This window comes from Rhineura floridana, chromosome 10, assembly GCF_030035675.1.
Source record: "Rhineura floridana isolate rRhiFlo1 chromosome 10, rRhiFlo1.hap2, whole genome shotgun sequence".
Taxonomy (NCBI): domain Eukaryota; kingdom Metazoa; phylum Chordata; class Lepidosauria; order Squamata; family Rhineuridae; genus Rhineura; species Rhineura floridana.
This window is the reverse complement of record NC_084489.1, coordinates 58,400,687-58,428,219: the sequence shown is the minus strand read 5'-3', so window position 1 is coordinate 58,428,219 and position 27,533 is coordinate 58,400,687. Positions and strand designations below refer to the sequence as shown.

General features: G+C 42.5%; 1 protein-coding gene across 1 annotated transcript in view; it reads left to right on the top strand.

Moving 5' to 3' along the window:
• Positions 1-729: 729 nt before the first annotated feature.
• RSU1 (Ras suppressor protein 1) overlaps positions 730-27,533 on the top strand; it is a 107,692-nt gene continuing 80,888 nt past the window's right edge. Inside the window, exons 1-3 of the mRNA XM_061586075.1 lie at positions 730-986; positions 4,076-4,191; positions 17,704-17,754. Coding sequence (XP_061442059.1) covers positions 4,083-4,191; positions 17,704-17,754 — 160 coding nt within the window. The 5' untranslated portion in view covers positions 730-986; positions 4,076-4,082. The remainder of the gene's footprint in view (positions 987-4,075; positions 4,192-17,703; positions 17,755-27,533) is intronic.

Here is a 27,533-nt window from a genome sequence, read left to right as displayed (position 1 = left end):
ATGTGGCAAGATTCAGAACAGACCAAAGGAAGTACTTCTTCACACAGCAGCGCATAATTAAACTAGGAAACTACAAGATGTAATGACAGCCACCAATTTAAAAGGGGATTAGACAAATGTGTGAAGGATAAGGCTATCAATGGCTACTCGTCATGATGGCTATGTACCACCTTTAGTATTGTAGACAATTTGCCTCTTTCAACCAGTTGCCAGAGAGCCCATGTGGGACAGTTCTGTTGCACTCAGGTCCTGCTTGTAAGTTTCCCATAGGCATCTGGTTAGCCACTGTGAGAACAGGATGCTGGACTAGATAGGCTTTTTAGTCTGATCCAGCAGCCAAGCTCTTGTTATGTCCTTAATTTTCAGAGTTTCGCCTTGCTATTTTTCATTTGATTCCGCTACTACATTGGCCTGTGTGTTCTTTCCTTTCGTTACAGATCCATGGAATCTAAAGGTGTTGCTGCCGGTGAAATAAAATATTTTGATATGGATTCTTTGGAATTTGGCTGACTAAATACAGAAAGGGAGGGGAGGGAATCTCCTGGAACCATCCACTCCTGTCCCCCCCTAAAGTTTACAACTACTTCCGTCCCCGTGGCTGACCGTGCTGCTACACAGTATCCCACTCCGACCCGTCACCTATTGGCTCGCCTTCGAGACGTCCCAACCAATAGCGGCTGGGCAACGGTGGAAATTTCCCCCTCGGATTGGGCAGCCGCCGGCAGCACATTCCTAGCTACGGGCGGAGCCGCAGTTCCCCAAAGCGATTCGCCTTACTTGGAGTGGAGAGCGCCCTGCTTCCCCTTTCTGCAACCCCCCTCTTCCACCGGGCGCCTTGTCCCGGAGCGCCTGCGCACTCGGAAGGAGGCGCTCCCTTTGGGATCCGACGACCGGGAGGCGGCACCTTAGTAGGGCGTGTACCTAGAAGTGGGGAGCTCGTCTGTCTTGCTGAGCCAGCGCCCCGGTTCCCTCAGTGGCTCTTGACGGTGAGTTGCTGTGTTGCCCCTTCGGGCGGAGAACTTGGAGATGCTTCGAGAGGCCGCCTCGTCTACCCCGGGACCGACTTCGGGGGTAGTCAGAGTCATTCACCTCCCCTCCCCCCCCCATTTCCTGGGAGAAGGTGGCCGCTGCTGATAGTGTGTGAAGTGACAGCCTTCTTCTAGTGTCGCTCTTTTCTTTCTTCAGAGCGGATCCAGGCTCTGTGCCTTTCACAGCTGGTCACAGGCAACAATCAGCCAGTGAAGTTGGCATTGCATGCCGCCCTGTGGTACAGTTGCATGGAGCCCAGAATCTTTCTCCCCCCGCCCCGCTTTTCTTTTATTTTAATGGCCAAGGTTGCTCTAAGACAGGGATGGGGGAATCTGTGGGCCTCCCAGCTCCCATCCACACTAGCCAGCATGGCCAGCGGTCAGGGATGATGGGAGCTGCAGTCTGGCCACATCTGGAGGGCCACAGATTCCCCCATCTCTGCCCAAAAGCACCCAGGGGTGTTCACTTGATACGTTCAGCGAGGGTACCATCTGTGTGCACGCAGAGTTGAGTTGTACACTTGTGCAGTTACTTGCATGTAACACTCTACGAGAGAGTCAGTGTGGTGTAGTGGTTAGAGCAGCCTTTCCCAACCGGTGTGCCTCCAGATGTTGTTGGACCACAACTCCCATCAGCCTCAGCCAGCATTGCCAATGGTCAGGAAAGATGGGAATTGTGGTCCAACAACATCTGGAGGCACACTGGTTGGGAAAGGCTGGGAGACCAGGATTCGAATCCCCACATAGCCATGAAGCTCACTGGGTGACCTTGGCCTCTCATTGCCTCTCAGCCTCAGAGGAAGGCAATAGTAAAACCACCTCTGAATACTGCTTACCATGAAAACCCTATTCATAGGGTCGCCATAAGTTGGAATTGACTTGAAGGCAGTCCATTTCCATTTTCCAACACTCCAGGAGTGTGCCATCTGCGTACCTGTGCACGCAGTAGTTCAGCTGTGCTTGTCAACAACGTGTACTCGTGCAGATGCTTGTGAATGTGTAGAGACAGGTTTTACCTGTGTTTTAATGTAACACGTGCACAAGGTTACTGCCTCATTCTATCCGGAGTTCACAGAGAATTGTTAGAACTTCTATCTCCTGAGCACAATTATTTAAGGTTTTATGGGGGCAGTTTTCACCGTGAGTTGGCTCCAAAGTATTTGACAATGGCAGTTAGGGTAAATGTTGTACCAGCTAGGGTGCGAATGGGTGCAAAACATTTTGAGTCTATTGCACCAGTTTTGTGTCACCTGTGCTGGCTGCTGATTAGTTTCTGGGCTCAATTCTGGGTTCTGATGTTCCCTTTTAAAGCCCTAAATAGCTTGGGACCTGCCTTCCTTAAGGACCACCTTCTTCTATATGAGCCTCTCTGCATGTTCCGATTGTTATCTGGGGCCCAGCTCCAAGACCCTCAACATTGTGAGCCACGCTTGATGGTGGCCATGGGTAAAACCTTTCATATAGTGACACCCATCCTTTGGAATCCCTTGCCAAGCACCAGGCCCCATCACTATACTCTTTTAAACAGCTGATGAAGACACGGTTGTTTAAAAAGGCCTTTAGCTGACTGTTTCCTCTTTCTGATGTTTGAGTTCTGACTGCTGCTTTGTTATTGTGGTCCTGGTTTTTATGTCAATAATTTTATTTATTATTAGATTGAACTGTGAATTTTTAATTTTTTATTACTATTGACTTTTTTAATTAGCTGCCATGAATTTCTTCTGATAAATTGGTGGCATATAAGATTTTAAAACAAGTTCCCATGGGCTTGGCTGTGATGTTAAGAGTGCACTTTGACACATGGTAGCTGAGATGACATGTCAGCATCATGTTTTCCACCTATTAAGGATGGAGACAGTGGGGGAAATCAACCATTATATGTTGCTTCAACCCAGCAGCCTAGGTGCAATCTGAAACCTTCATGGCACTTAATATAGCCTCATTTGAATGCCTCCTGCCTCCCCACACATTTCATCTTAAGTCTGTTATTGACGCTACATGCATACTAGTTGTTAAAATAGTGTTTTGTCTCAGTGTGGTTTGAAACAAATCTGCACCCAGCTGTACACACCTTTATTGTTTGATTGGAATACACCTAGCCCCACTGCTGCTGTCAGAGCTTTCAGGACGGCCCACTGCAAAGTGTTTCATTGGACACACCTCGGAGCTGCAGTGGTTGATAGACCAAACAGTTTTCAAGTTGGTGTGAAGCTGGCTTGAAGAGGAAACTCATCCGATGTCAAAAATCCCAGATTTTGGAGTAAAAAGGGCCAGAGCATGACAAATGTTGTGTGTACCCAGATTCAAAAAATGGAAGTGGAGAGGCAGTGAAGCCAGTATAACTCAAGTATGTTTGCAGCCGAAATATAGACTCCATGGATTCAATATAAGCCAACTTTTTTCCGGCCCCCCCGCCAACTTTGTTTACCATCCAACCTGATGAAGAACTCTGGAGTATTCATAAGCTTGCATAATATATTGTGGTATTTGGGTCAGCCTAATAAAACTGTTGTCTTAAATATAGATATTGGAATGCTTGCTGTTTATCATTCTAGTATCTCACTTTTATATGGCTTCAATTGGCCTTCCATCCAAGATACTTATCATATCCATATCTTTTTAGTTTCTGCAATGCCATAGCATCAAGTGCTCCAGGCCATTCTTTATTTTATTGTATTTCTGGAAGCAACAACATCTGGAGGGTACCAGGTTAGGTAAGCCTGCCCTACGTGATTAGAAAGCTTGGGCAACCAGCATTTTTCTGTCTCAAGTGGGCTGTTGTATTGACTTAGATGATACTAGGGATGTGAAGGCCTGGAAAAATTGGGGAGGAACCCCAATCCCCCCCACTTTTTTGGTTCCATTCCCCCCCTGCAAAAGTTGGAAAAGTGAAAAAAGGGTTTTTGTTTTTTTAAAAAAATCAGGGTTTTTTTTCTGAGCCTTTACATCTCTAGTTGGTGCAAGAAAAGATGTCTCTTGCTCTCTTATATCCTTTTTTCTGATCTCACCTGTTCCTGTTCTGTCATGTACCTCTCTTCCTGTTTCAGCTTAATCATGTCCAAGTCATTGAAAAAAATTGTGGAGGAGAGTAGGGAGAAGAACATCTTGGAGGTGGACATGTGTGATCGAGGCATCTCTAGCATGCTGGACATACCCAGCTTGTGTAAGTATTTCTCTTCTCCCGGCTTGCCCCATGATGGCTTCATTGCTTCTGCAAGCATAAGGTTGCTTCTAAGAGGGATTGCCACTGCAGAAGTGGTAATCTTGGAAAAATATGTTTTTGTGTCTTGGATATATTTTATTATATTATTTATTTATTTAATAATAAATTTAGTAAAGACAGAGAAAAAAGAAAAATGGGGGGAGTGAAAGGGGAGCCCCCCATCAATGCACATTGACTGTACAGTAACCATCAATACATCCATCTTAATTTAAATGCATAAATTGAGATATGGCATCCAAATGTTCAGATCAGTATCCACCCAACATTGACTTTTATAAGAGACGTGTTCAAATGTAACAAGGGCAGTGAGGTTCCCACAACATTGCATAATAGACAGTGGGTTTCTCATTGAGTATTTATTTAATTTATGATCCACCCATCAACCCAAAGCTTATGTTAGCTGCTCAGGAGAATCTTTGAAACATATCCTCCTCTGGTCATAGTTTAGTTTTCTTCCTGCATGCACTTGCGATGGGCGGGTCATGGGAACTGGTGACTAAGAGTGTGAATTGGGAAGTCCCTAGTTGAAATCTCACCACGTAGTTTAGGAAAAACTCTTTCCACCTCAAATCCTGTTTGCAATGCAGTAACAATAATACTAACCTACCCTACAGTGTTTTTATGAGGGTTACTTAGAATATGATCAAGCACATGAAGTGCTTGGAATATTCTAAATGTGTAACCTTTTTAATAATATTTTTTTAAAAACACTTCCAAGGTGTGGTCTGAAGGCAGATGAGGCGATCACCTTGCTGAAGCTAAGCAGGTGTGGATCTGGTCAGTACCTGAATGAGAGACCACTTGGAAACCATATGTACGCTACCTTGGGTTCCTTGATGAAAGAAAGGCAGGTTATAAATGTACTGAAAACAAAAGAAAGACCAAGTAATGAATTACTTCCAAATCTGTGCATGGCTTTCTAGTCACAGCGCCATCTAACTACGTGGCCATTCCTCAGTGGAAATGACAAAATTTGATTGTATAGGAAGTTTACTTTTGCAACAAGTTTACAGGACAGTATATGTGGAACACTTTGACTACTCTACAAGTGCTGTATAAATGTTTAAAGTGCTATTATTATTACTACTGTTATTATACAGCGACAACAGTGGCTGTATACTATAGCCAGCATGGATTTTTCGCATTCCGCAATGTTAAATTAAAAATACCCCCTCATGTCATTCTGATGCTTCCCATAAGCTCATTTCAAAACAAGACCTTACAAACCTTATAGTCCTGAACTCAGAAACGCTTGCTTAACAACCCTGTAAATTTTCATGGCGATACACAAAACAGTCAGAGAGAATTGAGAATTCAAACTCTAAAAAGAGGGGGGGGTGATGTTCCTATATTAATGTATATATGGTAAGTGTTGGTTGTTTAGAAGATATATGGTAAGTAGTGAAAGAGGAGGGGGAGTGAATGGGCAGTAGAATGCTAGATGATTGGCTGAGTGTTTAAAATGGCTGAACATATAAAAGGAAGAGTGAGAGTGGAATCAGGGGGGGAGAAGAGAACTGAGTGGGTTGCTTGGTGGGGTTTAGAGAGTTGTTTGACAGGAGAGAGTGGAGAAGGAGGGAGGTGGAGTTCGGATTAGTATTGAGTAAAACCATATGCTTATGTGCCTTAAGAAGAAATCTTGTTAATCTTGTTAGCTTTGTTATCTTTAATAAATACTTAATTTGGTTTACCAAAGGCCTGATCCTTGGCTGGGGTTTCACAGACCAGAAGGGAGGGTAAGGTATTATCCAAGGCTGAAGGGGAACTGTAACAAATGGTGGCAGCGGTGAAGAGAATAACAATACCAGTATTCAGAGTCTCTGGGAATACTAGTATTAGGACGTGACTGGTGGTTGCCTAGCAGGGGGATCTGTTGAGATCTGTGCTAGAGCGGGGAGAGAAACAATAAAAAAGGACAGTCCGGACTGGTGGAGTCCCTGGTGGTGCCTAGTGACAGGCAGTAGCCACGCGCAGGTAGGAACCTGACAGGGAGAGCCAGGGAAGGGCGTCACAGGGGGAACCAGACTCCTTTTGGACTTTTTTTCTGTTAGAGTTCTCATAATTTGTTGAAATTAATTAAAAATCAGCCATGTTCACAGAGTACTTGTAATCCTGTTACTGTCCTTGCCCCCTACTCTGACCTTCATCTTCTGCAGTTTAAAAGTTAAAAAAATGCCTGGTCGATTTTTAATTAATTTAAGAAATGTAGCATTAGAGTGAATGATAAGGCCAGGCATGCTCAGTAAGAACCAACTGTCCATGTTCTAAAAGCCAGACTCACAGCTGCTTGGCTTGGCTAATCAGGGGGCCACACCCACACCTGACCTTTATTTCACTTTAGACAGTCATGGCATTCCCCAAAGAATCTTGGGAAGTGTAGTTTGTGAAGGGTGCTGAGAGGAGACTCCTATTCCCCTGAGAGAGCTCCAGTGGCCAGAGTGGTTTAACAGTCAGCCGCTCTGATTGAAGCTCTGTGAGGGGAACAGGGGATCTCCTAGCAACTCTCAGCACCCTTCACTAACTATGCTTCCCAGGATTCTTTGGGGGATGCCATGACTGTCTAAAGTGGAATAAAGGTCTGGTGTGGATGTAGCCAGTGACAGCTTTGGTTCAAATTTGGGTGGGAGACTATGTGTGCCTGCTGTAGAACAAAAAGGTGGGGGAAATCCTGAAAAAGAATGATACTGTTCACAATGTTTTCCTTTTGGAAAGAAAAGGGGCTTCTCCTCTGCCCAGTGCCTGACCACCCAATCTCTTCCCCTTCCCCCGTCCCATCCCCTTCCTGCCCTCCTCCTCCAGACCCTGCCTCTGCCCCAGGTCAGCTTCACTTATCCTTAGCATAACTGCACAGGAGTAAATCACATTGAATTCAATAAGCATGCAAATGATGAGACCTGCCCTCCCCTCCTCCTCCCTCCCATCACTTCCCTTTTGCCCCTTCCCTCCCTCTCGCCCCTTCCCTCCCTCTCCCTTCACCCTACTCCTCCCCTTCCAATCCCCTCCCTCCCCCTCCTTTCCCTCCCCTCCTTTCCTCCTCTCCTTTCCTCTCCTCTCTTCTCCTGTCCCCTCCCCCTCCCCCATGGTCAGTTTTACCTATCCTAACCATGATTGCACAGGAGTAAATCCCATTGAACTCAATAGGCATGCAAATGATCAGACCTACCTTTCCTCCCTTCCTCCTCCCTTCTTCCTCCCCTCTTCCTTCTTCCTCCCCCTGCCCACTCCAGCTCTCCCTCCCTCTCCTCCTCCTCCTCCTCCTCCTCCTCCCCCCATGACCAGTTTTACCTATCCTAAGCATGATTGCGTGGGAGTAAATCTCACTGAACTCAATAAACATACAAATTATCGAACTTGCCCTCCTCCCTTTCCCCTTTTGCCTGCTCCCATCTCCCTCCTCCCCTCCCTCCCTCCTCTCCTACCCCTGCGCTTCCTCCTCTTCCCCTCCCCATCCCCTGTGGTCAGTTTCACCTGTCCTAAGCTTGATTGCAGGGGAGTAAATCCCACTGAATTCAATAAGCATGCAAATGATCAATCTGTTCTTGGCAAACTTGCGCAGGATCCCATTTCTTACATCCTGGATTAAAAAGCAGAGAAATTCACTAATAGGCAAAACAAAACAAAACCCTTGTGGTTTAAAAATGTACCTATAGCCCACAGATATTTCTATCAAACTTTAAAAAGCTGGGAAATTGGGCAGCTATAGTGAATGCACCAGGGGAGCAGGAGAGCTGACCTCCTCTCTGAGATATTGTACTGCCCTACAAATTTGTCAAAATGCAAACATAATTTGGGTTGGTCTTTCACAGTCCAATCCACTTCCTGTGTAGCTTGGAAGTAAAGTATATCTATATCTATATATATCTCCATTGCATATATAAAAGCAGTTAAAAAACATTACATACATAAAAGCAATTTAAAATCCAATGCAGATACCAACTGGGATAAAAATCTTCACTAAGAAGGTTTGTTGAAAGAGGAGAGTCTTCAAGAGATGCTGAAAAGGCAGTAGAAATGGCACCTGTAATGTAGTGTATCAAAATATATGCTGTAATCCATCTCTGGTTGTGCATAATTCCACATAACTAGTTGTGCCAGAATATGGATGGAGATGCCTCCAGAGAGGCACATTTCATTTACAAGTAATGCCATGCAGATTGATAACTTACGGATCCAGATGTGAACTGCTATATGTCTGCACTTCCTAACCTAGGAAGTGATACATGTCTGGAAACCTACTTTCATGCACAGATGACTTTGCCTTGATCAGTGGGAAAGATTTAATGATATGACTTTCTATTATATGCCAGCAAATAATACTGTCTTGTGCTGTTGCACAGGATTGGGTATGATAGAACCCCAGTAGAGTTCAGATCTGGCAATCCCTTGGTATTGTTGGGCATGTTTAGAGAGCCGGTGTGGCGTAATGGTTAAGGTGTTGGACTACGACCTGGGAGACCACGGTTCAAATCCCCACACAGCCATGAAACTCACTAGGTGAAATTGGGCCAGTCACTTCCTCTCAGCCTCATGAAAATCATATTCATAGAGTTGCCATAAGTCGGAATCGACTTGAAGGCAGTACATTTGCATTACATTGCTGTCTCTCCAACTGTGTAGTTTCTGCCTGCCACAAAAATGATCTTGTGAGTTGTCTTGTTGACCTTGTTGTTCCTGCATTAGAAAGGGAGGCGAACCTCAAACTGAAGGTAGGTGGACAATGATTAATAAAATAAGTAACATATTAAAGGAATAAATATGTTAATAGGATAAAATAATGAAGTACACTGTGCAACCCATTTCAACAGAGACCTGTTTCGGATGACACGGGAAGGGAAACGATAGCTTAGTGGGATTGTGTGGATATGTGGGCTCCTGGAGAGTAGCTTGCAGCCACTGTGATCCTCCCCAGTTCTGTTTACTGCAGTGCTGCACTGAGCTAAGCCAAGGTTTGGTATAGTGTGTCTTCTGAACTGGCACTTGTGGTTAAGCTCTTCCCTTGCTAAGCATGAGTTATAGCCCTTGGCTACCATGTCATGCACACCAGATCAGTGTGACTCTCTCTTCAAAGGAAGGACTCACAAATTCCCCTGTTTAAGAAAGGTGCATTCTCCAGGTCTGAGAATGCAACCGTATGGCTGCCACCAAAAACAATAACACATGTACCCCTTGTGTTGTATAATGTTTAGGATCACTTACTTGGGTTCTGATGACATTTCATTGTTCATTTCCCCTCCTCCACCACTGCTATCATTGACTGTGTTGTGGGAGATGGATGGACAATACTGTGCCACCAGGGTCTGTGTCAGTTGGTCCTAGATACTGCAGAAGGAATTCAGAGTTGCTGGTTTTAGTGACAGCTGTTTATCAAATGTGATGGGTAGAGTTCTAATGCACACGGAATGCTTCTCCAGATAAATATTCTGCATGAATTAGAACTGTGAGGAAACATTAATTCACAGGTATAGACTTATCACATATCTGCCCTATTGTTAAATTAAATAATACTCTGGGAACTAGTATATAAATTTTAAATGGCTATTTCCCATGTTACATCTGGCATTGTATTCAGTTTTTTTAAAATGCTAGAACAAAAATATTCTTAATGTCACTTGTGAAAGTAGCTCAATGGTCAGGAGTAACCCAGTTTATTGGATTATGGTATAAACTGGCACACGAAACCCCCCACATAGCTGAAGCCAAGAAGATCTGTGTCTGAACAGGAGATTTAAGTCCACCTTAAGTTCCATAATGGAAGAAAGGTGGGATAGAAATGTAAGAAAATAAACCAAGAACAATCCAAACCCAGCGTGTTAGGATCTGCTGGATCTCCGGCTCAGCCAGTTGAACCTGGTTCAGCTGGGGCTATGCTTGCATAAATCCTGAACCATGGCTCAGCTGGAGATACACCAGCATAAGTCCCTAATCCTGGCTCAGCTGAAGTCGGCTCAGCCAAGGCTGGTGTAAGTCCCAAAAGGGGGTATGGTGGGGGCAGTGGGGTGACTTACGCCGGACCCTAAGTCAGTTCAGCTCAGTCATGTAACCTGGCAACCCTGTGGAACTTACACTAGTAAAAATGGTGGTGCAAATCAAACTCTGTTTTAAAAGCTTGTTTTTCCTCTGCCAGGCTTGGGCCAGCTAAGTTGGCAGTAGCCTCGCTCCTGAAATAGGGTTTTGATTCGGTGTACTTTGTGCCAGTTTAATTTAAGCCACAGTAAATTACACTGGCTTCCCATGGTTAGGATTGTGCCCTGAGTGCCTCTATATTGGAAAATCATTAGATGGCTTTGCAAAATCATGGGATCTGAGGAATTTGAGGACAAATTAAATGTAAGCATCCTCACTTTTGGACTTTCTGGTTTTTCACATTTATGAGCTGTAATAAAACATCCACTGCTTATCTGTGGCTTGCGTCTGAAGCAGCCAGTATCATGGTTAGGCCAGGAAGGAAGGAAGCTTTTTTTTTTTAAAAGAGCTTTACGTAAGCTGTAAAAAGCCCTTCCAAGGGCAAGGAACGAGTCAATTTCCTGATACAAATAACTTCATATTTTGGGAAAACTCTACTTCTGGTGCCAAGGATAAAAAGACTGGAAAAAGATCATATCAGCTGAGACCTTTCTTTAATCTTCTTTTATAATATGTTCTCTGAATTGAACATAAATTAGTAATGGTTTTGCTGGCAGTAAAGAAATCTGGAGCGGCAAAGTCTCTCTTTTGTGGATTAGCGACCTATCCCCTGAATCTTCAGAGACAGGCAGGCTCTAAGTCTATGCTAATTATCTCATAATTAATTCAGATATGCTGTAACAGGTTTTCTTTTTCACGATGTGACATTAGATAAGTAGCGACACCTGTCTCAAGAGTTCCCTTTGTCTGAAACATTAAATTATCCAATCAGAAATTATCATATTGCTTAATAATGTCAAAGATATTTAAGTTATTTATTGGTTTTATAGCTAGGCAGCTTATTAGGCAGATGCCACACTTCAGTTCCCATTGTGGCATTTGGTTAATTAGATAGTAGCACTTGCTAATGTCTAGGCCACATGGGGAAAGAGTTAACTCTTTTTGGCCGGAATAAAATAAGCACTTATCATCAGAAATGACCCATCTATATGTCAACAGAGGGTTTCTTTAAAAAAAATGTATTGGAACATGCATCAGGAGTGTACAGCCATCCTAGGATTCATAGCCAGGGGCGAGTGCCTTCAGCCCTCTGGTGAGAATGACATCTGGCACCACATTAATTTCCATTGCAGGTAAGAAATGGAGGATGTCCCTTTCAAGCAGTGGCACATAGGAAGCTGTCCAACACTGAATCAGACCATTGGTCCACCTAGCTCAGTATTGTCTACACTGACTGCAGTGGCTGTCCAGGGTTTCAGGCAGGATTCTCTCTCAGTCCTACCTGGAGATGCCGCGGATTGAACCTGGGACCTTCTGCATGCAAGGCAAATGCTCTACCACCGAGCCGCGTCCCACCTCCTGAAACTCTCACTGTTTCTTAGTTCCTCAAATCCTACACAACTGAGAAAAGATCATGTCTTTCACCTGAACTCTCTGTGCACCAGAGGTACTGGGGACAAAATTAAGGGTGACAAGAAATAAATGCCTGACTACAAAGCCAAGCCAACATTTGTGGACCCTTGGCACTGTGTGTGCGACCTCAGGAAGGAGGGCTTTTGCCAAGTAAAATTCTGTCTTAATAAATGTGGCTTAAATTAAAAGGGTGAAAGTATCTGACTGCAATCCTGTGCCTGTCTACTTGGAAGTAAGTCCCATTGAGTTCAGTGGGGCATATGCCTAGGTAATTGAACTATTGAAAGATGTCAGAGGTGCGAAGAAAGAGAGGGGAAGGCTGGCAAAGAGTTTTGCAATCCTCACAAGCTCTTCTCCTAAGCCATTTCCTGCATTCCCCTTTTCAGCCTCCAGTGTCACAGTTTGAAAGGGGAAGAGAGGGAGTGAAGGCTGCTGTGGGAAGCAAGAAAGAACCCTGCATTGTAAAAACCAGCCGCCTTTCTAGCTTCCCCCAGAGGCGCTTGGGAACCCTACAAGGGATTTTTACAAGTGAGGCGGATGTTCCCCACTTACCTATCAAATTTGGCCCACAGGGCCAATCCTGATGAGGATCTGGCCCGTGGAACCAAAAAGGTTCCCCACCCCCATTCTACTAAAATTAATTAGGGGGTGAAATTAGGATAATTACGTAAGCAGGTACACTGCAGCAATTTTAATTTTTTTTATTTTTAAAAAATACTCTGACAACAGAGTGTGTGTTAGACAATGGCCAGGAAGTTGGGCAGTGTGTGGTCTCTGTTCACACAGTTGAGGGAAAGTTATGAACATGTTTCTGTACCTGTGAGTAACTGAACCAGGAAGAAGAGCACTAAACAATCTACAAAGAACTATAGATTGTGTAATTTTGCTGTAGCAGATTTGGGGGGTGGAGGGATTGCCACAGTGTATACACTTCGCTTCATAGTTGTAACCCCAGTTCAGATATAACACTAAACCATTGTTTCTCATTGTGAGGATGAGCAGACATGAATCTCAGGCTCATATATTCCCCTATTATAGCTTTCCATACAGGGGAAAGGAATTTAAAGCTTCCACTCATGCTTTTGCACAAACCACTGTACCTTGATGTGTCTGAATATCAAAAATTGAGGTTTGTTCCAATGCAGTTTGTTCAAGAGGGCACAATTAGCTTGTATTCAGTCAAAATGGGAAACAGCTATTTGTTCAAAACCATGACTGGTGCTTTAAATGTCTTCCTCTTTAACACATGAAGAAGGGAGGAGTGTATGAGCCTGAGGCTTTCCATTTTTGTCTCAACAAACAATGGTTTGTTGTGATGTTGAACTGGACCATTATTTTGCTGCATATGAAAGCTTTGATGAAAGTGTTAATACAATTGAAACTGGCTTTTGAACTTGCTTTGCACTGTTAATTTTCCCTGCCTGCCTTATCGTTAAGGAATCAAGAGTATTTTTTTCGCTCCACTGTCTTAGTATTTAAGCCTTGACTACCTCTAAACCTTATGCTGTAACCTGTCCAGGGATCTTCTTGTTATGGGATGGCACATAAATGGCATGTGGATAACATGTTTTACACAAGCCCTGTCTAAAATGAATTGAATCGAAATCCGTTTTCTTTTATAACTTCCTTTAGTGGTTAGAGTGTTGGACTACAACCTGGGAGACCAGGGTTCAAATCCCCACACAGCCATGAAGCTCCCTGGGTGACCTAGGGCCAATTCCTGCCTCTCAGCCTCAGAGGAGGGCAATAGTAAACCCCCTCTGAATACCACTTACCATGAAAACCCTATTTCATAGGGTTGCCATAAGTTGGAATCGACTCAAGGCAGTCCATTTCCATTATTCGTCATAGTGCTTTGTGTCAGAAATGTTTCTGGTATGTTATTTATTCTCATTGTCATTTTTTTTACAGTTTAATAAAAAAAAGCTTCATATCCTAGGACCAAGTAATGTGTACATTGTAGATATGATTATATTGTACACAAACTAAGAATGTAAAAAGTAGGTGCAGAGAAGTCACTATAGTCTTAATCCTATTTACCTAAGGCCCATTGAATTCAATAGGACTGAGTAGACATGGTTAGGATTGTGCGTTAGCCTGCAATCCTGTGCGCATTTATTTGGGATTAATGGCATTTGTGTCTGAGTAAATTTGTATTGGATTGCACTTTTAAAATATCTATAAGCTGAACTGGCCATTCTTTGTTACAAGATAACTTTCTTACCTAGAGAGCTGAATATATCATCTTCAAATAATGACGAGTTGGCATAAACCTCAGTCACATTTTAACAACTGTAATAATGTCACCTTTCTATTTTTTTTTCTTTTTGGTCTTCATGAGTCTTATAGTGGCAGTATAGAGAGTCTTCTGAAGTAATATGTTACTTTTGAAAAACGAGACATCGCGTTGAAAATGAAGCTAGGATGCCATCTTGTGGATCTGGTGACATAGTTTAGCACAGCCCTTTTAATTTTTTTTTTTTTGCTGTCAAATAGCTTCAGTGACATTTTTTTCACGGAACTCTCAAAACTACCTATCGTTATTCTATGTTTAGTCACAGCAATTAATCATGAGGTAATTGTCAGCTACCAAGAGGGGAAGTTTCCCTTAGGATATAAATTGTGGCAATGTGGTAATCTTCCCTGTCGTAAGAATTTTCTTGAGTTTCCAGGAGTGCAGTGTAATTCTGTTTTAATGCAATGTGTAATCCGAAGGGCCGTTTTGTAGCCTATTAGGCTGTGGTACTCTGTCAGGCAAGGCTGGGGAACCTGTGGCCCTCCAGATGTTGCTGGACTCCCAACTCCTATCAGCCATAGTCAGCCATTGACGCAGAATGAGGGGAGTTGTAGTCCAGCAACATCTGGAGGGGCACAGCTACCCTAGAATCCTGTTCCAAGGCACAGAATTTGAGCTAATCTTGGATAGAGGCTTGTGCTAATACAGAATGTGATGGTCCACTTTTCCACAGAGGGGGCTACTGGGAGCAAAAAACCCAGTAACAACAACTCAGTGCTAACATCAGGGAAGGGAAACCTTTTTAGCTCTGGGGCCCAGATCTTTATCTGCCCCCTCCCTGTGGGCCAACTTTGAGAAGTGAGCAGGATAACCCACATGTCAGTTACATGACATCATTATAATGTCACATGGTGGACAGGTGGGCCGTCCCACTTTCCTGTCAAAGTCCTGTGCATAGGTATTGCAAATGTGATGGGAAGGGGAAGAACGGTGCATAGGCAGTGAATCCCGCACTCTCCTGATGCTCAATTCTTGTCAATTCTTGACAATTGAATTGGTGGAGAGAAATAAAGGTGCATAAAACACGAATTCTAACATGGATACAGCTCCCTTGATCACAGGTTAAGAGGGAGAAATTCAACTCGGTTCTCATTTAAAGGCGAACTTACCTAATTGGCACTTCCTAAAACAAGATGAGAACTGAAACACAGCCATCCTTTGAAGTTCACACTTCTCACAGTGCAGATATCTAGCCAAGTAATGTACAATAAATGCATATACTTGTGTAACGTTTGCATATAAGTGCATATATTTGTGAAAATAACATGCAAAAATGCATTAAGCTAGGGGGCATCATTTTGCAAAAATGTTTATATTAGGCAAAATTGCATAAAAATGCACTAAAATTCACTTTTCATTATGACTTTTTTTAAAAGACAAAAGGCAAACTGATGTGGAAATGTGGAGAACCAAACTTTAGAGTGTGAAAATGGGAACTGAGATTGACATATTCGTCCATCCCTAGCTAAGAGCTGCCTTAGCCCTGCTCAAGCATTTATGCATGCCCAGTATGAGCATCATATTTTTCTTTCACACTCCCAATGATACATAAAAAGCAGTTCCTGATACTACTCATGAAAAGCTGCTTTTGAAACTTAGTTATTTCGAATTTAAAAAGTTACTTACCAATGGGACGAGTGTCGGTAAAGTACCCAAACCCGAGTTCAGCATCTGTCATGTTTTGTGCTTTAACTATTTTAACTAGTTAGTTTTAAGTAATTTATTTTAACACACAGCCCTCTTTTTGTCTACATGTGCCTGCCTATCTCCACTTAACTCCTTTTCTGAACTAGAGTCGTTGCTCAGACTAAGGTCCCCAGGAGTCAGTTGCGAATATATGAACTGTACTTTGCTGTGAGAAAGACAGACACTCAACCGCTTGTTCTGCCAGTCTGGGGTTCATGGTAGAATACTGTCCAGATTCTGCAGCTGTCAACCAACCAAAATCCACAAGGGGCAATAGCATAATTGGCTGGAAGCAGAGCTTGGAAAAGTTACTTTTTTTGAACTATAACTCCCATCAGTCCCAGCCAGCATGGCCACTGGATTGGGCTGATGGGGACTGTAGTTCAAAAAAAGTAACTTTTCCAAGCTCTGGCTGGAAGTAACAAACAAGTGTGTGGGAAAAACTAAAGATGTACTGGCCATCTCCTTTGTCAGACCTAAGAAACAAGACATTCTTGGGTGGGTGAATTGGCCAGTAATAAACATATAGACAAGCCATTGCAGACTGCATTGTCTGCCCTTTCTCCCTATCATACTTTCCCCCCCCAATATCGGGCATAAATCGGGCACCATTGGATGATGAACTCTTCTTGTATCCATTTAAAAACAATTACCTCAGTAATTTTCGGTAACCAGGAGGAATATAAATCAATAGCAAAACCCATGCTTAATTTGTAGAAGTCCTAGATCCCTAGCAATGCCAATTAAAAGATTATCAGGAAATAGGTCTGGGAGAAGCTTACCTGAGATCCTGGAAAGCTGTTCAGCGTCATGTGCTCATAGGTTTGGTGCTCTGTTTTGTGGTCCCTGGCACAACATTGTGTTTAAATTTATTTTCCTGCATTTCTTGCCTGCCTTTTTTCCACCATGGAACCCAGGGTGGCATACATGTGACTCCCAGATGGTATGGGATGTGTGTCTATCTCCTGCAGAGTGGGAAAGACATACCCTATCTCTGTGAAAAGTATGATTTTATTTTGTTTGTTGATTTATTTATTTTACCCACTCTTCATTATAAAATAATTCCAGAACTGGGTACAATACCAATAAAACACAATGGGCTGTATCCAACAAAACTCTACACAGAGTAAACCCCTGAAATTAATGGACCTAAGTTGGTCATATCCATTAATTTCAGTGGGTCTACTCTAAGTAGGACTAGCATTGGATACAACCTAATAAAATGATACAATCAGTCAGTAAACAATAGACCAGATGAGAACACATACACAGTCAACTAACTTTAGCATTTACAATCTCCAGTGACACTTTCAGCCAAAAGCCTGGGTGAATAAGGTCTTCAGATGATGTCAAAGGCTTATAAAATTTGGTGCCAACCAGGGCTGTGGAGTCGGAGTCGTGGAGTTGGATTTGGGAGCAATTTTGGGTGGAGTCAGAGTCGGGAGCAATTTTGGGTGGAGTCAGAGTCAGTAGAAATGTACAGACTCCGACTTCCAAATAAATTTTGATTGACAAGAAGCAATTTTGGGTGGAGTTGGAGTCGGACAGTAGAAAAATAGAGGAGTTGGAGTCGGAGTCGAAGGTTTGGCATACCAACACAGCCCTGGTGCCAACTGTATCTGAGGGAAGAGGAAATTTCAGTGGACTTATACCGGTCAAAGTTACCACACAGTACCTACTGATCTTTTTGAAGAGCCTACAGCACAGTCTTCCACAACCTAAAGTTTTGGACTTCAACTCCCACAAGCTCCAGCCAAAATTCTAGCCCAAAACATCTTGGGGGAGGCACCAGGTTGGGGACAGTTGTTATTGTGGGTGTAAGTGGGAATTTATTCTGTACCATTCAGATGCATTCCTGTTGAAATATGTCACTCTCTTTCTAATGCAATTTCCCCTTGATTATTCTTTTGTTGTATCTTCCTATTCATTTACAGTCACGCTGTCTCACATCACGCAGCTGGTCCTCAGTCACAACAAGCTCACAAGTAAGTACATCTCTATTCTTAAGAATGTTATTTCTTCCCAAATGTAAATGAACTTAACTGATTTCTTAGATTGCAATGCTAGTAGCTGTTGTGCATTTTGTGTGGGGGCTGCTGTATTGTCAAGTGGTGCTTGTCAGCTTTTTAGAACAAGCTGCCTAGTCCCCAGTCAGAATTCTGAGCCAAATCAATGAAGGGCCAAGCTACGTGTTGCACTCAGCGCATAGTGTGCAGCTACATCTCTTTTTGTCTTTAAATGTGGGTGGAGCAGGGGAGGGCTGATTGTCATCAGGATCACAGGTCCCTAGCTGCTATCCCCTCTTCAGATCAACTCCCCACAGGGTTATGAGGCTTTGGAAAAAGTTTCCATTCAATGACACCTTGTTTTGTAAGCCTTATAGTCACACTAGGGGGTGTTTTGGGGGACAGTTGTAACTGGGCATGGATGCACACTGCAATCCTAATGAGAATCAAGGGCGGCACGCTGGTAATTAATTTAGACAAACGAGAGATGTAGCTGTACACTAAGCATCATGTGTGCTTTGTAGTTTAACCCTGCATCGCAAATTTAACACAAATGATATTCTTGCACTGGAAATTACAGGTCAATATGTAATTGGCATTATTCTTACAAACCTGCAGAGAATGGTTCTCTTCTTTGCAGTGGCTCTTCATATTCTTAGAGATTTATTTTTAAAGTCATTTACTTGGTTTCTATTATTGTTAATATTATTTGGATCTTAATCTTGGTTCAATCTACATCGGACTAATGAGAGCAAAATAGTGTTGATATTTATGCATGAACATTGCATGGGTTTTAAAAGAAAAGGTGGATAAAGACTGACGATATTAATGACTTGTAGGCTGCAATCCAAATACTTATTTTGAAGTGAGCTGTATTGAAATCAGTCAGACTTATTTCTGAGCAAATCTGTTTAGAAGAAAACTGGTTCCAGATCAGCTTTGCCTGCCTTTATGAAAGTTTACATTCCATCAATGCCACTTCTTTAGCTCTCCGATGAGGCCCATTGTTAGTATAAATGTGCAGCAACAGAGAACCTGGGCAAATAGTTTCTTTATCTCCTTAACCAACATCTGCTCACATTTACAATACATCACATTTAACATCCAGATCAATACCTCTAATGTAAATTATATTGTATGAGGAAAGTTTGCAAATAAAAGGATTTTTAAAAACAACAACAGCGTAAAACAGGCTAAAGCAAGTCATGTTAACCATTACCATAAAAGCATATTTAAAACATGAGATAAAATTATTGGAACAGTTCATAAGGAAGTAGGTAGTGAACTCATGTAGCAGCTAATAGGAAATCTATGGTTTCAATGCAGTTTTGTACTTTTTATGCTTTTTTTAAAAAAAAAAAATTACTTCTAAATTTTGCTACTAAATCTTCTGCTCTGTAAGCCGCCAAGAAAATTGCTGGAAGGTGGCTTAGAGCTTGAATAAATAAAAATAAATGCCTCCCCCTACCAACCACTTCTAAAAGACTGAATTTCAGTTTTATTATTTGTCACTTTGGACACTCTTGACCTAATCCCTTAAAAAGATACAATTAACTGTTTGAGTAGATAGTCCTCAAAATGACTTGGGGAAAACAGTATCAATGACACTTGACATGCCCCACTAAGGTCATATTAGCATCTTGTACTAGTTTTCTGGCATATAAATGAGCGTGCCTGCTTTGCTGTTCTGTTGTTTATAGTAAATATGTCCATTTTCTACAGAGATAAATTTGCATGGAAGGTAAGCAGATGTCCAGTATTTTCCAGTTAGTGAGCTGTATCCAGTGCAATTCATGTGTGGAGAAGACCCATTGCAATTAATGGGCATGACTAATGTTGGGACATTCTTTTCAGTGGGTCTACTCTGAGTAGGCCTTAGTGGGATACAGTTCAGTGTTTGATCTGTCATCTTGCCAAAAACGGGCAACGCTAGATCATCAGTAAGTCATGGTGTCCTGTTTTTGTTTGTGTTTTTGCTGTCATATCACCATTTTATATACATTTTTCTTAGGATGCTTTCATCCTTCTAGCAATAAATCTGTCACGTGTTGGCACACCAGTGTTTGCTTCTTCCACAGAACAGCAAAGGAGAACGTGCTTGCATGCATCTGTCACTGGAAAAATGTGCATGACTTCAAGCCATTAAAATGAAAAGAGAAGGAAGAAGCAGCGGGGGGGGTCTCTATAGATTCTAAATTCAGTTTTTTCAACTAAGAGCTGGCTTCCTTAAACCTTGACTGGTGTAAAAGCTTCCTGATCTGCCTGGAGATTTAGGAGTTGTTACACATTGAATTAGGTTTCTTTCTCAAGAAGTGTGGCAATCAAACATGAAATGTGAGGGTCGTTTCAACCAGTTTCTACTTGACCAATAGTAGTCAGAACAAGGAGGAAATTTACTCCTAACTAGAAAATATTGGAACCAATCCATTCCATGGGAGCACCACAAAAAGGCTATAAATAAGACCCCAAATCAACAAGTGATAAACTTACCAAGCAGACTCATATTTTGTAATGAGAAAGCATTGCAAAGAAAGATAAAAAATTGTATTTTAAGCTGTGACCCTATTCAAGCTTACCCAGGAACAAGTCCTATTGCAGTCAACAAGTTTTCTCCTGAGCAGGCCTGTATGGGGTTGCACTGTTACTTATTTTATGGAAAATCCTGGAGGTGCAGAGTGATGACAACAACAATGAATTATTATTACATTCTTATTCCTCCCTTCCTTCTCAAAAGTTCAAAATGACATAAACAGTGGTGTAGTCGTCTACTCAGGGGGTCTTAGACCCTTTACTTTTTTGGAAGCAGGGTCCCAGTAGGGTCCCTATGTCTCCAGCATCCTATGAGCCAATCAGCATGAAAGTGGAGTGTGTTAGCCACTGCGAAGAGTCTTCTAACATGCTTCCTTGCCCTTTCCTCCTGATTGGAGACAATCAGAGTGAAAGGAGGCAAGTCAGCCACTGAAAAGTCTCTTCTCAGTAGCTAATACTCTCCTCTTTTCTGCTTATTGGCTCCTAGGGACATCTGTTGTGGGAGAAGTCATTAACAAGGATCTCATTCTAAACCCAGCAGCAAAAAAAGAGGGAGTGGCGTGGCTGTGACTATCATGAAGGGACCCTGCACTTCTGAATTTGCCACTACACTACTGGGCATAAATGGTTCTCTGTACCACCAGCACCCAATTTTATCAACATAACAAACCTGTGAGGTAGGTTTAAGTTGAGAGCAAACTGGACCAAGGTGAGCTTCATGGCTGAGTGGGGATTTGAACCTGGGTCTCCCCACTCATAGTGTGACAGTCCAACCACTGCACTACCCTGGAAAAGCTGCACAGTGTTAATTGGTGTCAGAAGCAACTGGTGCAGCAGCTCTCCAGTCACGCTGTCAGCCAGTTGCAGAGGTGAGCCAAACAGACTGAAAGAAGCTAGACAGGATGGTCCTGCTGGAGAAGGAGAGTTGACCAGCCAGACAATAAAGATGTGGGGGTGGCACATTTAGATGAGGTTCCAAGCAGGGAGGGAACTCCATAGTGGGAGAGTGGAAGCTGTCACAATTGGGAACTATAGAATGTCCTCCCCAGAAGGGCCAAGGACGTTGGCAGTTGTGGCACTTTTCAGTCTTTTTCTCTCTCTGCTTGTTGCAGAAGAGAGTTTTCTGATGATCACTGACATTGCACAGTGATGGGGAACCTGTGGCCCTGAAGCTATTGTTGGACTCCCTCAGACCTGTCCAGCATAGCAAGTGGTGATGGAGCCCAACAACATCTAGGTTTTGTTTTGTTTTCTTGTAGGCTCACATTTCTGTATCTTTCTCCATTAGACTTCTGTACTTTTAAAGGCCACAGTTTTGTTTCCCTTGTCTTAAACTGTGCTCTATCCAAGAGTGACTATCAATATCTTTTGTCGGTGTTCAGCAGTTTGCCAGTTATTCAGTGATAATTTGCTCCAACTTTGAACTGGATTAGAATTGGATCCTCCTGGATTCTGGAGGTATGCTGTTGTGTTAGATTAGAATAAGGCCTCTGCCCCTTCCCTTTCTTCTCTCTCACTAATGAATACATCTGTAACTTCATTATTAGCACTTTGTATCATTTTCTTGTTAGGAATGATTTTTATGTTAGGAACTTGGGGTAGTTTGGGATTGTCATAAACTATCTGGCATATTAATTTTAACCTGATTGCAAACACATCTGGGATGACCTAATTTATGTGAAAAATTGCCAGTGTTGAGCCATATGACATTTTCAGAAGGTTAGTTATTTTTGTGATTCTTTCAGAAGGTTAGCTATCTTTGTGATTTATTTTTTAAAGAGAGAAGCATTGTCTGACTTGTCCAGTGGAGGTCACTATTGGGATTTTGTTTCTTTAAAAATCACTTTGTAAAACTTCAGGAAACTTGTGATTGGCTTTAGGAATTTATTATCGAATGCTTGTTTGTAGGTAACCAGGCAAACCCGCACTGTGGTCTTTGATAGCCTCTCTTTCTTTAATCATACCTGGTATAGGACTTTGCTGACTTGGCTCCACTATGAGCATCTGCAGATGTTAAAAACAAGCCAGTTCTACAGTTATGCGGTGGCTTTGCTTCTATACCACAGGTGAGGAACCTGTGGTTCAAAAGGAAGGAAGGAGTGGATCTTGGCTTTTGGAATGGGATGTTGTTGGACTCCAGTTCCCATCAGCCCCAGCCAGCATGGCCAGTGATCAAGGATGTTGGGAGTTGTCATCCAACAATATCTGGAGGACTACAGGTTCCTCACCCCAGATCTATATAATGTCCCCTCTTAGTATTTACAAGTACATATGTGGAAACGACTGCAGGTAGAGGGAGCACAAGAGATGTCCCTTTTCATGGCCACACCCAAACTTTGGAATTCCCTCTCTAGGGATGATGCTGAAGGACAAAAACCTTTCTTTTTTTAGCTGTGTTTCAGTTGACTGATTTTAATTGGATATTTTCTGAAGCTAGTCGGTATGATCAGTGCTATATTTATTATTAGGGTTGTTTAATTTGGGTGGTAGCTTTTATGGTATATTTTAATATGTTTTGATGAATTTTTATTTTGTTGTTGGTCACCTTGAGCAATATTTTGCTGGAATCTCGGGAAATAAATATTATAAATAAATAAAAGTGGGGCCTTAATGAACAGTCAGCTATTTGGAAGCAGCACAGAGTTTAAACAGCAGTCTTTTTTTCCTTCCCAGCTATATTTAAAATGCAGATATAGCAGACCTTTGTTTACTGTCCAAAGTAACAATGTACAGACTCTGAATGTAAAGCCATATGCATGTTAAGGGAGGGAACATAGCTCAGTGGTAGTTCACATGCTTTCCATAAAGAAGGCTCCAAGTTTGATTACTGGCATCTCCAGAGAAAAGGGGTCAGGTATGGGGTGATAAAAAAGACATTGGCCTAAGACTCTGGAGAACTGTTAACTTTCTGAGTAAACATACTGGGCTAGATGGACAAATATCTGAATTTGTATAAAGAAGCTTCCTCTGTTCAATCCCAGCAGGGTCAGGACTATAGTATGAACTATATGATGTTTGTCTTGCTGAAGCTAGGAAGGTCTAGATGTGGTCAGTCCAGAATCAAGGTCAGTTGATGGCTGTCTTGCCATACAAGTACATACAGTAGTCTGAACGCCATATAAATTAAACATTTGTAGCCAAACAAAACCTATAGGACTTCCAGACTGAAATAAAATAAAAAAATGCAAATGTAATATGAAGGCTTACAACTTTAATCCATTTTCCCTCATGTGAATTCTTACAAGTTTAATGCTCAAATGCTTAAGATTGGATTTGATTGAAATTTCAGCATTCTCAATTATATGAAAGCGGAGGTCGACAATACGTTTGTACAGTTCTTGTGTCAAACCATCTTTTATTTGTTAAACTAAAAAAATGTCCTTTTTTCTGCAGCTTAAGAGTTAAATCAATACCCATCTTTTAGTCAAGCTGCATGCTGAAGGGATTTAGCAAACATATAATCTCCTCAGGAAAAAAAAAACATTGCTATGTAAACTGAACACTGGGAAAACGTTTAGTATGAATTTCTTTTTGACAGTCCCAGTTAATCTACACACATTACCTTGTTGCCTGAAACTTAACACATTTTTCCTATTCAAATACGCTAAACTGGCACCAGAGCCTTGTGATGCAGAAATCTTGCTGAAAAAAAGACGATGTGGGTCTGGTCAATGCCTGAATGGGAGACCATCTCTGAACCCTTTGCACCTCACCTTCAGTTCCCTGAGGGAAGAAAGGCAGGATATAAATGTAACACACAAATCAGCCAATAAACCCAAAGTGTAAAATAGTCAAGAATATGTTTGGTTTAAAAAGAGTTGATATGTAGAACTAGCATATACATAGAGAATAGGGTGTCTAATGCCCATGACTCCCATGATTGGAATATAGCCATTCAAGGATATAAACTCTACAGAAAGAATAGAAGCAACAGAAAAGGAGGGGGAGTAGCGTTATACGTCAAAGACAAATACACCTCTATGGAAATCCAAGAGAGCGAACAAAGTGGTCCGATAGAGACCATTTGGGTAAAAATAAATGGAGAAACAAATAAAACCAACATGGTAGTAGGTGTCTACTACAGACCCCCTGGCCAAGAAGAGGTGGTAGACGAGGCCTTTCTCAAACAAAGCTCTGAAATCTCAAGGAGGCAAGAAGTAGTAGTGATGGGGGACTTCAACTACCTGGATATCTGCTGGGAGACAAACTCTGCGAAGCACAAAGCCTCCAACAAATTCCTGATGGGCCTTGCTGATAATTTCCTCTTTCAAAAAGTAGAAGAAGGAACAAGGGGATCGGCAATCCTGGACCTGATCTTAACTAACAGGGACGAATTGGTCACGGGAATTAAAGCGGTTGGTACCTTGGGGGAAAGTGACCACGTAATGCTGGAATTTGTGATTCTGGGGAAAGCCAAAGAAGAATATAGTCAAATATGGACCTTGGATTTCAGGAAAGCCGATTTTAGCAAGCTCAGGGAAAAGATGGGTAGGATCCCGTGGCTAGATAGACTAAAGAAAAAAGGAGCCCAAGAAGCGTGGGAGTTCATGAAGAACGTATTACAAAAAGCACAATCGCAAACAATTACAAAGAGGAAGAAAAATGGAAGACATCAGAAAGAGCCAATGTGGCTACACGGAAGACTGGTGGAGGAGGTAAAAATAAAAAAGAGCATGTATAAAGAATGGAAGGAAGGACGCATCACCAAGGAAGAGTACCGACGAGCGGCTCGGGCTTGCAGGAATAGCGTAAGGAAAGCTAAAATCCAGAATGAGCTGAGGCTGGCGAGGGAAGTGAGGAACAACAAAAAGGGATTTTTCAGATATGTTGGAAGCAAGAGAAAGACCAAGGAAACGGTGGGACTGCTGCTCAATGAGGATGGCAAAATGTTGACAGATAACAAGGAAAAGGCAGAACTGCTCAACGCCTATTTTGCCTCCGTTTTCTCCCAAAAAGGGAACAGTGTGCAACCTTGCATTGGTAGCAATCTCAGGAAGGGGTCGGGATTGCAGTTCAAGATTGATAAGGAGAGAGTCAGGAAATACCTAGTTAACCTAAATGAGTTCAAATCTCCAGGGCCTGATGAACTGCATCCCAGAGTATTGAAGGAACTTGCGGATGTACTCTTGGAACCTCTTGCCATCATCTTTGAGAAATCCTGGAGAACGGGAGAGATGCCGGAGGATTGGAGACGGGCAAACGTTGTCCCGCTCTTTAAAAAGGGTAAAAAAGAAGATCCGGGGAATTACAGGCCGGTCAGTCTGACTTCAGTACCGGGAAAGATATTAGAACAGATAATAAAAGAGTCCATTGGCAACTATCTAGATGACAATGCTGTGATTAGTAGGAGCAAGCATGGGTTTGTCAAGAAAAAATCCTGTCAAACTAATCTCATCTCTTTTTTTGATCGGGTCACTAGCTTAGTAGATGGTGGAAATGCTGTAGATGTCATCTATCTAGATTTCAGCAAAGCATTTGACAAAGTCCCCCACGACCTTTTGATTAGCAAACTGGTCAAATGTGGACTAGATGGAAATACTGTCAGGTGATTCACAACTGGTTGGAAAACCGTACTCAAAGAGTGGTCGTCAGTGGCTGTGCTTCGGACTGGAAGGAGGTTTCGAGTGGAGTGCCACAGGGTTCTGTCCTGGGGCCGATACTCTTCAACATTTTTATCAATGACTTAGATGATGGGGTGGAGGGAAGCCTTATGAAGTTTGCGGATGATACGAAACTGGGTGGGATAGCTAACACAATGGAAGACAGGAATAAAATCCAAAGGGACCTGGATAGACTAGAAAATTGGGCTGAAATTAATAAAATGAAATTCAATAAAGACAAATGCAGGATTCTGCATTTAGGCCACAAAAACAAAATGCACGGGTACAGGATGGGAAATACCCGGCTTAGCAGTAGTGCGTGTGAGAAGGACCTTGGAATTGTAGTGGATCGTAAGTTGAACATGACCCAGCACTGTGATGCTGCGGCAAAAAAGGCAAACACGGTTTTGGGCTGCATAAACAGAGCTATAGTTTCCAGGTCGAGGGAAGTAATTAGTCCCACTATATTCTGCATTAGTCAGGCCTCATCTGGAATACTGCGTTCAGTTCTGGGCGCCTCATTTTAAGAAAGATATAGACAAATTGGAGCAGGTTCAGAGGATGGCGACGAGGATGATAGCCGGTATGGAGAACAAGTCTTCTGAGGAAAGGTTGAAGGAACTTGGCATGTTCAGTCTGGTGAAGAGAAGGCTGAGGGGTGACATGATTGCACTCTTTAAGTACCTGAAGGGCTGTCACATAGAGGAGGGTACAGATTTGTTCTCTGCTGCCCCAGAGGGTAGGACTTGGTCTAATGGTTTTAAGTTGCAGGAGCGTAGATTCAGATTGGACATTAGAAGGAACTTCTTGACAGTAAGGGCAGTTCGGCAATGGAACCGACTGCCTAGGGAGGTGGTGGGATCCCCTTCGCTGGATGTCTTCAAGCAGAGACTGGACAGCTATCTGCGGGAGATGCTCTAGCTGTGGATTTCCTGCTGTGGGCAGAGGGTTGGACTCAATGGCCTACAAGGCCCCTTCCAACTCTATAATTCTATGATTTGCCTCTGCAAAAACTGCAGGTATTCACAGGAAAAAAACTATTCACAGAAAACATATAAACTGATGAAGTTGCCAGAAGTGCTCATATATTATTCCTGCAGATTCTTGAGAGGCTGTCTTGTTACAACACTGCATTCTTCAAGGATGTTCGTTTACTTGATGTGGTAGAGCACCTGCTTTGCTTGCAGAAATTGCCAGTTTCAATCCCCGGCATCTCCAGAGGGGGCTGGGAATGTGTCCTGCCTGAAACCCTGGAGGGCCTCTCTCAGTCAATGTAGGCTGAGTATAAAGCAGCTTCCTATATTCTTATATTTCCCATAATTTCACACTTTAATGTTCATGTCTCCTCTTGTGCATCTCCAGAACTTTTCAGTGAATCTCTCTTCCTGTCATTTGCATACTTAAAGGAATATATCATGACAACATTTAATCTTCTGCTATTGGCCTGCACTAAAAGCTTGGTTCAAGGTTTATGTATTTATCCTTTATGATAAGGATAAATTATCCTTATCTATCCCCATCCACTGAGCTGGTATTAATATACTTCCTGCTACAGAGTATATATACATATTTAATAGAAATGCATGACATTCTATATTTCCATGAACAGATCCTAGGCACAATCTTAAC